This window comes from Littorina saxatilis, linkage group LG3 (genome assembly GCF_037325665.1).
Source record: "Littorina saxatilis isolate snail1 linkage group LG3, US_GU_Lsax_2.0, whole genome shotgun sequence".
Taxonomy (NCBI): Eukaryota; Metazoa; Mollusca; class Gastropoda; order Littorinimorpha; family Littorinidae; genus Littorina; species Littorina saxatilis.
This window is the reverse complement of record NC_090247.1, coordinates 60316149-60328030: the sequence shown is the minus strand read 5'-3', so window position 1 is coordinate 60328030 and position 11882 is coordinate 60316149. Positions and strand designations below refer to the sequence as shown.

At 41.1% G+C, this 11882-nt stretch overlaps 1 protein-coding gene across 1 annotated transcript; it reads right to left on the bottom strand.

Annotated features, from left to right (window-relative positions):
* Nucleotides 1-4099: 4099 nt before the first annotated feature.
* LOC138962828 (uncharacterized) lies at nucleotides 4100-11669 on the bottom strand. Its single transcript, XM_070334787.1, has 5 exons — nucleotides 11558-11669; nucleotides 9474-9607; nucleotides 8659-8766; nucleotides 7827-7961; nucleotides 4100-7203 (listed from the first exon to the last, which is right to left on the bottom strand). The coding sequence occupies exons 1-5, from the start codon at nucleotides 11558-11560 to the stop codon at nucleotides 6897-6899; spliced, it is 687 nt and encodes a 228-aa protein (XP_070190888.1). The 5' UTR covers nucleotides 11561-11669; the 3' UTR covers nucleotides 4100-6896.
* Nucleotides 11670-11882: the final 213 nt, after the last annotated feature.

Sequence of the window (11882 nt, the reverse complement as noted above, 5' to 3'; positions counted from 1 at the left end):
AGTTTGATTTCAATTACCTTTTTTTTTGCAAAATTTGAGGAACTTTCAAGTGACATAACCTTCAGTTTTTAAGTTATCAATCATATGAGGTGTTCGTGAACTTTCCGCTTTCAAAAAAACATAAAAATAAAGGATTTGAAACGAGTTTATGAGTCACGTTGGCTACAAGCGCACACAATTTAAACTCCTTGACGGGTGAGTAAATCATATGATACATTAGAAAGAGATAGCAACAAACACTTCAAATCCTGTCTCCAATGTCAAAATTGCTAATCCACTGACTAAGTGTGGATCCAGCACTTGCTATGCATTTCTACGTATAAAAGCGCACACCCACACCAAGATTCAACCAAATTGTGACACCAAACGAAAAACAAAAACACATTTACTAGATTATCCTTACATAAACAAGCTTGTTTCTATCTTAAAAGGACTCATGTCCACTCTTACCTTTTTTTTTTTTTTTTTTTTTTTGAGGGTGCGAAGGAACGAAAGATCTATGTTGTATATATGTTATATGTGTAAAGGCAAGGCAGCCTGTGCGCTCCATGTAAATATGTAAATTGCTCCGGCATACCATCTTTAAATTAAAGAAATTGGACTTTTAAAGTTTTTATCAGAGTGGCTCTGAAATTTTATCAATTTTTTACATTACAAATTGGGAAATAATAAAGAAACAAAAACCTATTTTAATCCCCCCTCCCCCACAATGTGTCTCACGTGGCGAAGGGAACGTGCCCATACTACCAAAAGAAAGAACATTTTATAACCAACCCTTTTACCAAACAATTTTTAACCTTCAAACAACCCCAACCCATCATCCTCCGGCCCCCTCCCCCCACCTCCCCCCCCCACTACATCGTATAAAAAATCATGTCCCAATATAGGTCCCTAGTTACCTGGGAGGACGTTAAGCCCCATACTCTCTCTCTCTACCACGCGTTCCCATGACCCACGCGGTTTTGAATTTTCATTCGACGGTTCGTTTGAAACGTTTTTCACGAATACAGAGTAAACAAGTCGCGAAAGACAAAATTAAGACATTTAGTCACTCTGTGGAACTCACAGAATAAAACTGTATGCACTGACTTTTTTCAAGTAATACGGTAGGTTGGCCGAAACCTCGCAACCGAGATAGCGCTGACATAATGTATCGGCAACACAAGCCCAATAAACCTCATTTGTATACAACTGATTTTCTTAATTCGTTAGCTTGTTTTTAATCTAAAGACAACTTTCGTATATATTGTTGGTTCAAAGAAATGATAAGGTACCCAATGTATTCATTTTAAAAATCTGTTCGTAAAAATTCGATTTTAATCACCACTTTGATGAACAACCTTTTCAATTAACTTTTAAGCTTCCAATATGAAAAACAAACCCATAGTCAGGCCTAAGTTAAAAAAAAAAATCATAAACCAAAGATTCAATCAAGTTGATTGAATAATGAGGGCGTGACAGTGCCGTTTCGACTTTCACTGAAAGCCGGATATGACGTCATCCATGACATTTATCGAAAAAAAGGAAATAAATCTGGGGGAATAATCTAGAATAATTTGTTTGTAAAGTTTCAGAAAAATGTGTTCACACACACACACACACACACACACACACAGAAACACACACACGCACGCACACGCACACACACACACACACGCACACACACACACAAACACACACACACACGCACGCACGCACACGCACACACACACACACACACTCACACACACACAAACACACATACACATACATACAAACACACACACTTACACACACTTACACACACACACACACACACACACACGCATGCACACGCATGCACACACACACACACACACACACACACACACACACACACACACACACACACACACACACACACACACACACACACACACACACACACACACACACACACACACACACACACCACGACCAACACCACCACCATCACCCTCGTCTCGATTCACGGTCTGTGTTGAAACGTTTAGTCAAAACTTGACAAAATATATAAAGATCGAGAAGAAAGTAGACATCGGCTGTCGCCAATCGTTGGGCCATTTGTCGTTGTCGCTTAATTTGTGGTTGGCGCCTTTCGTTGTATCCAATAGACGATGTTCTGAAACAACTCTGTCGGGTTTGTGTGGGGTGTGAAAGAGTGAGTTTCGTTGCTTTTTTGTGGACAAATAATTGACACGTGGTTCTTGTAAACGTGTTTCAGACACATCCTTCGCAAGTGACTGACGTCGACATTTCATTTTGCGTTTTTGCGTGGATCTGTGGTTGGTTAAGGTGCGCCTGTTGGCCCAGATCCTCCGACGTCAGCCCTTAGGTTTCTTTCGGGGTTACCCCGCCCTTAGTTCCTGGCTCAAAAACCTAACCCTGGGAACACATGAGGGATTTCTTACCGTGGGTCCCACCCCGGGGCTAGAGCTTTTAATGCGGCTCTTACCCGCATGGTGTAACCGCCATCGGACACGTAGGGCATTTATAGGGTAGTCAGTGCCATCTGCCAACCCACCCCGTCCTGGTAGTGACACCGCTAGTTGGTCCGGGACTGCTTATTCCCGTACAAAGCTGAAGCTAGTTCCCTCCCCCTATGTCCGTGTGGCAAGAATCAGACAGCAGAGCACATCCTGCAGGCTTGTCCACACCACAGTGCTCTGAGGGACACCAGCTGGCCAGAGGAGACAGCGCTACAAAAGAAGCTATACGGCCCGAAAGAGGACTTGGAGAGGACAGCACGTTTCGCCCTGCAGTCCGGACTGACGATCTAACAGCGAACGACAAGAAGAAGTGGCTGACGTTATTTACCTCCCGAAAAAGCTAGGGTATTTACTCTTTCACAACACATTCAAACTCGACAGAGTTATTTCCGGAATTCGCCTGTTTATCGGAAGACGCAGCTGTAGGTGGCAAGGCAGAAAAAGATAATGTGAGTCGAAATGTTTTAGAATACAATGTATCTCACCAACAATAAACCCACTGATACTTTTTTTTAGCACAGCAACCCTGAATTCACTTATTACGTCTTATATCCTAACTGTCGGCCTGGCGTGTATGTGTGTATGTGTGCGTGTGTGTGTGTATGTGTGTGTGTGTGTGTGGTGTGTGTGTGTGTGTGTGTGTGTGTGTGTGGTGTGTGTGTGTGTGGGTGTGTGTGTGTGTGTGCATGTGTGTGTGTGCTACTTGACACATACTTTTGTTTTGTTGTGTTTTTTGTTCATTTGTTTGTTTGATTGTTTGTTTGTTTGTTTGTTTGTTTGTTTGTTTGTTTGTTTGTTTGTTTGTTTGTTTGTTTGTTTGTGACTTTGTTTAGATTTGTAATTGTGTCCGCTTCTTTAGAAGACATTTTCACAACATATTTTAAAAAGGTCATTCATTTTTCTATCGAATGCTTAAAAAGAATATATCTAACAAGAAAACTGTCTCAAATCGCCTCAAAAGCTATACAGTTCAGGTTGGGGGTTGCAATTATGTGACCACACACCAGGAATACCTTAAAATATACGTTTGAGCGCTGAGTTACTCAATTAGAAAACGGGTCTGTTTTGAGTGGGCATCCCAGACTGTAATTCTCATTGTGACGTTCTTTGAGCGAGTTATAGATTTTGTCCTGACCTTTTGACCCTGAGTATTTCATGCGCTAGAGATACAGATTAGAAATTGAGCCGAGAGCTACAAAGTTCGTTTAGGGAGTTGAATACATATGATAACAATATACACGAGGAAGGTCTTAGAATTAGTGTTTGAGCGTTCTATTTTTCAAATCTGAATGCTGTGTTTGGTAGTCATTGCAGACCTTGATATTCTCCAACCGACATTACGTTCGTTTCTGTTGTGAGAAGCGTTTTAGCAATGTATATAGCACCGAATTTGCGTTACACACACATGCATGAAGAGAGAGAAAGAGAGAGAGAGAGAGAGAGAGAGAGAGAGAGAGAGAGAGAGAGAAATGGGGGGGGGGGGGGGGGGCATGCAAGCAGTAAGGCAAAACGACCGACAGACAGACAGATAGACAGCGACAGAAATAACTAAATATAAAACCAATCACCTTCATGCAAACGAAGCTCACAGAACATGAATTCACAAAAGTACGAATTTTCACACAATTTTTTTTAATTCCAAGGTTTGTAACAAAACAAGTACAAATAGACAGATTTCAGCGGATTCACAATTTGCACATTATATACATACATATATATACAAAATATACATAAATCAAGATATTTATATTTGCACTGTACAGACTTGTCGGTTTGGAATGATTTTACTTACAATGAGTTTATGTCAAACGAACACCTCATTCCCCCCCCCCCCCCCCCAAAAAAAAAAGCATAGACGCGTAGAATACAGATCCAACATTAGAAACAAGTCGCGTAAGGCGAAAATACAATATTTTGTCAAGTAGCTGTCGAACTCACAGAATGAAACTGAACGCAATGCCATTTTTCAGCAAGACCGTATACTCGTAGCATCGTCAGTCCACCGCTCATGGCAAAGGCAGTGAAATTGACAAGAAGAGCGGGGTAGTAGTTGCGCTAAGAAGGATAGCACGCTTTTCTGTACCTCTCTTTGTTTTAACTTTCTGAGCGTGTTTTTAATCCAAACATATCATATTTATATGTTTTTGGAATCAGGAACCGACAAGGAATAAGATGAAAGTGTTTTTAAATTGATTTGGACAATTTAATTTTGATAATAATTTTTATATATTTAATTTTCAGAGCTTGTTTTTAATCCGAATATAACTTATTTATATGTTTTTGGAATCAGCAAATGATGGAGAATAAGATAAACGTAAATTTGGATCGTTTTATAAATTTTAATTTTTTTTTACAATTTTCAGATTTTTAATGACCAAAGTCATTAATTAATTTTTAAGCCACCAAGCTGAAATGCAATACCGAAGTCCGGGCTTCGTCGAAGATTACTTGACCAAAATTTCAACCAATTTGGTTGAAAAATGAGGGCGTGACAGTGCCGCCTCAACTTTCACGAAAAGCCGGATATGACGTCATCAAAGACATGTATCAAAAAAATGAAAAAAACGTATGGGGATTTCATACCCAGGAACTCTCATGTCAAATTTCATAAAGATCGGTCCAGTAGTTTAGTCTGAATCGCTCTACACACACACACAGACAGACAGACGCACATACACCACGACCCTCGTTTCGATTCCCCCTCGATGTTAAAATATTTAGTCAAAACTTGACTAAATATAAAACAAGTCGCGTAAGGCGAAAATACAATATTTAGTCAAGTAGCTGTCGAACTCACAGAATGAAACTGAACGCAATGCAACGCAGCAAGACCGTATACTCGTGGTCCACCGCTCACGGCATAGGCAGTGAAATTGACAAGAAGAGCGGGGTAGTGGTTACGCTATGCTGCATAGCACGCTTTTCTGTACCTCTCTTCGTTTTAACTTTCTGAGCGTGTTTTTAATCCAAACATATCATATCTATATATTTTTGGAATCAGGAACCGACAAGGAATAAGATGAAAGTGTTTTTAAATTGATTTCGAAAAAAAAAATTTGATAATAATTTTTATATATTTAATTTTCAGAGCTTGTTTTTAATCCAAATATAACATATTTATATGTTTTTGGAATCAGCAAATGATGGAGAATAAGATAAACGTAAATTTGGATCGTTTTATAAATGTTTATTTTTTTTTACAATTTTCAGATTTTTAATGACCAAAGTCATTAATTAATTTTTAAGCCACCAAGCTGAAATGCAATACCGAACCCCGGGCTTCGTCGAAGAGTACTTGACCAAAATTTCAACCAATTTGGTTGAAAAATGAGGGCGTGACAGTGCCGCCTCAACTTTCACGAAAAGCCGGATATGACGTCATCAAAGACATTTATCCAAAAAATGAAAAAAACGTTCGGGGATTTCATACCCAGGAACTCTCATGTCAAATTTCATAAAGATCGGTCCAGTAGTTTAGTCTGAATCGCTCTACACACACACACACACAGACAGACAGACACACGCACATACACCACGACCCTCGTTTCGATTCCCCCTCGATGTTAAAATATTTAGTCAAAACTTGACTAAATATAAAAAGCACATGTTTTCAATAATTTATTAATGCACGTAACATGAACACATTTGTTTCCAGGCTTCATATCGTTCCCTTTAGATGTAGTTCGAGATCTGTTGATATAATTTTGGCACAAAATTCTCACTCCGATACATTTGCGGTCAATTCGGCAGATTTGCCGAATTTATTTGGGGGGTGGGGGCTTGGGAGATGAGAAGGAATGCCGAAAACATCCCCAAACTGCCGACACTGAAATGACAATTTTGGCAAATTTCCCGAAAAAGGTCAATCTTTGCAACATCGTTTAATGTATGCACATTTTTATTGTTTTCAAATATTGTCAATGCCAACTGTGTCCTCTCATCGAAACTTAAAGAAAACGAGAGCTGTGTGGGGCTAGTTCTTTCCCCGTTACGAAACTTAGAATTATTTTGTTCTTTGCGCGTTTTCTTTTTGTCTAACTTATTGTTTTCCTTATCTCCGGTCGAGATAAGAAATAAACTGGTTCAGAAACACTTGACTAGGAATCATCCAGGAAATTTTTCAAATCCTGCGAGTTGAAAGAATGCGACTTTGCATATGTGTGTTATGTGTGTTTGTGCTTACGTGTGCGTATGTGTGTCCGTGTGTGTGTGTGTGTGTGTGTGTGTGTTCAAATGTAAGCCTGTCTGAATGTTATTGAGTTTCTGCGCTGTGGTAATTTTTCTTGATTAAAAAAACAAAAACATTAAAAAAAAAACACAAGAAAGGCTGTAGCGTTTCTACGACCATTGTTGGATTCCTATACCATTTCTTAAAATAAAATCATGTAAAAGACTCGAACCTCAGACCTCTCAGTGGATGAGAGCATTGTGGTTGTCACAGAAGTATCCCCTGCAAGAACACAGAGTGGGCAGAGCCTTCGACACGCGGTGGAAGGATCCAAAAGGCTGGTACACCTGGGCCCCACCTGCGGCTGCGCGCGCATGCGCTAAGTGGCCACCGGAACCGGAAGCGTGGGATCCACCAGCAGCAAGAACGTCGAGGGGAACATTGGGACACCACACCATGAATTCACGCTGGACGTAGCTCTGGTACGCGCAGAAATAGCCTCGAGAGGCGGTGGCGATCTTGGTGGCGTAATCGAAGGTGCAGTGACCTCTGTTGACAGAAAAAAGGGTCAGGTAATGAGAGTGTTTGTAAAGTGTGTGTGAAATGTGTGTGTGTGTGTGTGTGTGTGTGTGTGTGTGTGTGTGTGTGTGTGTGTGTGTGTGTGTGTGTGTGTGTGTGTGTGTGTGTTTTTACGTGTGTATGTGCGTGTGTGGGTGTGTGTGTGTGTATGTGGGTGTGTGAGCGCGCACGTGTGTGTGTGTGTGTGTGTGTGTGTGTGTGTGTGTGAGTGTGTTTTTACGTGTGTATGTGCGTGTGTGGGTGTGTGTGTATGTGGGTGTGTGTGCGCGCACGTGTGTGTGTGTGTGTGTGTGTGTGTGTGCGTGTGTGTGTGTGTGTGTGTGTGTGAGAGAGTGTGTTTTTACGTGTGTACGTGCGTGTGTGGGTGTATGTGTGTATGTTATGGGGGTGTGTGCGCGCACGTGTGTGCGTGTGTGTGCGTGTGTGTGTGTGTGTGTGCGTGCGCGCGCGCGCGTGTGTGTGTGTGTGTGTGTGTGTGTGTGTGTGTGTGTGTGTGTGTATTAAAAAGAGGTTTCACTATAACTTGCTGTTGAGACTTTTACAGTTAGTAACAGAGAGGTTACATTGTATCTTCATTCGAAGCAACGACTCACCCGCACTGAGCGTACTGGATGTCCTGCCTCTCGGGGTAGACGACGTGGCAGATCTCCTTGTTGAGGTACACTGCCTCGATGCGCTTCCTGGGGGACGGACATACGCACTGGTAGATGTACTCACCGGGGCTGGCACTGCAAAAGAAGGGATTTGTCTTTTATCGAGACAAGGCAAGGCAAGGCAAGGCAAAGCTAGGCAAGGCGAGGCAAGGCAAGACAAGGCGAGGCAAGGCAAGGCAAGGCAAGGAAAGGCAAGGCAAGGTAAGGCAAGGCGAGGCAAGGCAAGGCAAGGCAAGGCAAGGCGAGACAAGACAAGGCCAGGCCAGGCCAGGCCAGGCGACGCCAGGCCAGGCGACGCCAGCCAAGGCAAGGCAAGGCAAGGCAAGGCAATGACTATGACATGTCTTTTTATTTAACGAGGGTAAAAGAGTAAGCAGTGATCTGCTTTTTTACATCTGGCCCTCAAAGGCAAGGCAAGGCAAGGCAAGGCAAGGCAAGGCAAGGCAATGACTATGACATGTCTTTTTATTTAACGAGGGTAAAAGAGTAAGCAGTGATCTGCTTTTTGACATCTGGCCCTCAAAGGCAAGGCAAGGCAAGGCAACATGTATTTCACACACACACAAAAATCAGTAAAAAGACTTTGCAAAGTCTCCGCGAATTCAACTTTTGGCTTAATTAATAACAGTCTTTAAAGAAGTCGCTATAGTCTCTTTGAAGCGACAGCTAGCAGTGTCTGCTCCTTGTCCAAATACAATATACGTCTTGCTAAATCTGTCGTGATTTGTATTGAAAGGGGAGGTATCTATGAAGGACAAAAGGGTGAACTCACTATCTGTTGGTGAAATAGTCGGTCTCGTTGAAGCAAGAGGTGGCGGTGTCGAGGAAGTACAAGACCTCCAGGTTCTGAAGGTTGTTCAGGTCGGACTCGATCAGCTCTCTGCACGTGATGCACAGAAACAACGTTAGAATTGGGTCAGGAGTGAGACAGGAGAGGGGTAGGGGGAGTGAGTGAGGGAGGGAGGAGGGGGAATGAGAGAGAAAAACAGGAAGAGAGAGAGAAACAGACAGACAGACAGACAGAAAGAGATAGCGAGAGAGATAGAGAGAAAGAGCAAGCGAGACAGAGACAGAAAGCAAGAAAGAGTCAAAGAAAGACAGGTGGAGAGAGCGAGCAAGAGAGAGAGAGAGAGAGAGAGAGAGAGAGAGAGAAAGAGAGAGAGAAAGAGAGAGAAAGAAAGAGAGAGAGACAGAGAGACAGAAAGACAGAGAGAGCCAATGAAAGACAGAGAAAGAGAGATAGTGAGAGATAGTGAGAGATAGTGAGAGAGAGAGAGAGAAAGAGAGAGAGAGAGAAACAAAAGAGAGAGACAGAGACAGAGAGAGAGAGACAGAGAGAGCAAGAGAGACAGAGACAGAAAGACAGAGAGAGAGAGAGCCAATGAAAGACAGGGAGAAAGAGACAGACAGAGAGAGTTTATGTGTGTGTGTCCGTGCTTGCGTGCGTGACAATTGAAAAGCACAATAACAAGCAAACGACTGCATTCGAATATACCACAGACAGGTATGGTTTTTAGTACATCGTAGAACCTTCATGTATTTTTCCAAATTATTTGATCCACTCTAATTAGATAATTGACAACTCACGCAGGATACGAGAGGGGAGTAGTACAAACGAAAGAGTCGTCATAGTACTGGTCGGACGCCACTTGTGCGTCATAGCAGTGCCCGTATGTAGAGGCGATGACGGCGGCCAGAAAGAGAAGTGCTCTTAGGGGGTTCTGGAAAGGAACAGAATGCTTACAGATTTGAAATTTAAAACTTGACCAAAAAAACAATTTAATCATAGGGATGGGTAACTTAAGGGTTGGTTAAGTTGCGTAAAAACACGACAAAGGAAAGAAAAACGCAAACAAAAATAAGACAAACCGAAGAAAAAAAATTCAAAAAAAAATCAAAGCAAAATAAAACACATACGAAAGAACAAAAAAGCTTGACGCAAAAATGAATATCTTTATGTTGTATGGATTGGGCAAGGGAAGAAAGGGGGGGGGGGGGTGTAGGTAGGGGGTATCCATGATTAAGAAGTGAAAACTTTGGAAGCCAAAGTTGGCAAGTAAGCGAGTACACACAAGTAAAAGAGGAACAGTCGGCAACGCAATTTACAAAGCGTGTCTGATGAGTGAAGACATACAGGTGAAGACATACAAGTAATTCATGCGTTTCAAAAGCAAGGAAAACAAGTCGCGTAAGGCGAAAATACAACATTTAGTCAAGTAGCAGCATGAAATTGAACGCAATGCAATTTTTCAGCAAGACCGTATACTCGTAGCATCGTCAGTCCACCGCTCGTGACAAAGGCAGTGAAGTTGACAAGAAGAGCGGGGTAGTAGTTGTGCTGAGAAGGATAGCACGCTTTTCTGTACCTCTCTTCGTTTTAACTTTCTGAGCGTGTTTTTAATCCAAACATATCATATCTATATGTTTTTGGAATCAGGAACCGACAAGGAATAAGATGAAAGTGTTTTTAAATTGATTTCAAAAATTTAATTTTGATAATATTTTTATATTTTTAATTTTCAGAGCTTGTTTTTAATCCAAATACAACATATTTATATGTTTTTGGAATTAGAAAATGATGGAGAATAAGATGAACGTAAATGTGGATCGTTTTATAAAAAAAATATGTTTTTTACAATTTTCAGATTTTTAATGACCAAAGTCATTAGTTAATTTTTAAGCCACCAAGCTGAAATGCAATACCGAAGTCCGGGCTTCGTCGAAGATTACTTGACCAAAATTTCAATCAATTTGGTTGAAAAATGAGAGCGTGACAGTGCCGCCTCAACTTTCACGAAAAGCCGGATATGACGTCATCCAAGACATTTATCAAAGAAATGAAAAACAGATCAGGGGATATCATACCCAGGAAATCTCATGTCAAATTTCATAAAGATCGGTCTAGTAGTTAAGTCTGAATCGCTCTACACACAAACACACACAGACAGACAGACAGACGCACACACACACACACACACACATACACCACGACCCTCGTCTCGATTCCCCCCTCTACGTTAAAACATTTAGTCAAAACTTGACTAAATGTAAAAAGCAGACGAAGAAACAGAAACAAGAGGATGAGAAGGAGGAGGAACAACAACACCATGAACGCCACCATCACCACCATCATCAACAACAACAATAACAACAGCAATAACAACAACAACAACAACAATAACAACAACAATAACAACAACAACAACAACAACAACAACAACAACAACAACAACAACAACAACAACAACAACAACAACAACAACAGCAACAACTTCATCGAACAATATACCGAAACAGCAAAACATTTAAATAATGAAAGAAGTACACCACCAAATCCAGCCTCTAACGAGACGTTATAACGTTCGTGCTCTACGATAACTGTATCAAACTCGAGATATATTTTCAAACAAGAAAAAACCCAGACATAAACAAAACAAAATAAGAACAAAGAAGAAATAACATAAGAACAGCAAAACATTTAAATAATGTAAGAAGTACACCACCAAATCAAGCCTCTGACAAGACGTTATATAACGTTCGTGCTCCTCATTGTATCAAACTTAAGATATTTTCAAACAAGAAACAAAAAAGACATAAACAAAACAAAATAAGAACAAAGAAGAAATAAAAAGAATTAAAAAAAATGAAATAAAAAAAGACTATCAACTCACCATGTTTGTACTTGTAGTAATTAAGTTCTAAATGGACCGCTGCTCCCAAGAGACAAAATAAGTTCGTAAAATTTTAGTGTTTGTCTATCAGTCGAGCAGTAGAGAACCCCATCGCACAGTAGCGGGTTATATACTTTGATATCCTATCCCAGACAAGCCCCGCCTCCTTTCACAACGTCATCATTGTCTTCACGACGAATTGTTCTCTGTCCGCCATGACGTCAGGACCGCAGTGGCGGAAGGATAATAAATGAGTGATGCGTTCAAGGAGGAAACAGACGACGGTGACAGACAAGACTGATGGACTAGGCAGAGCAGAAAGTGA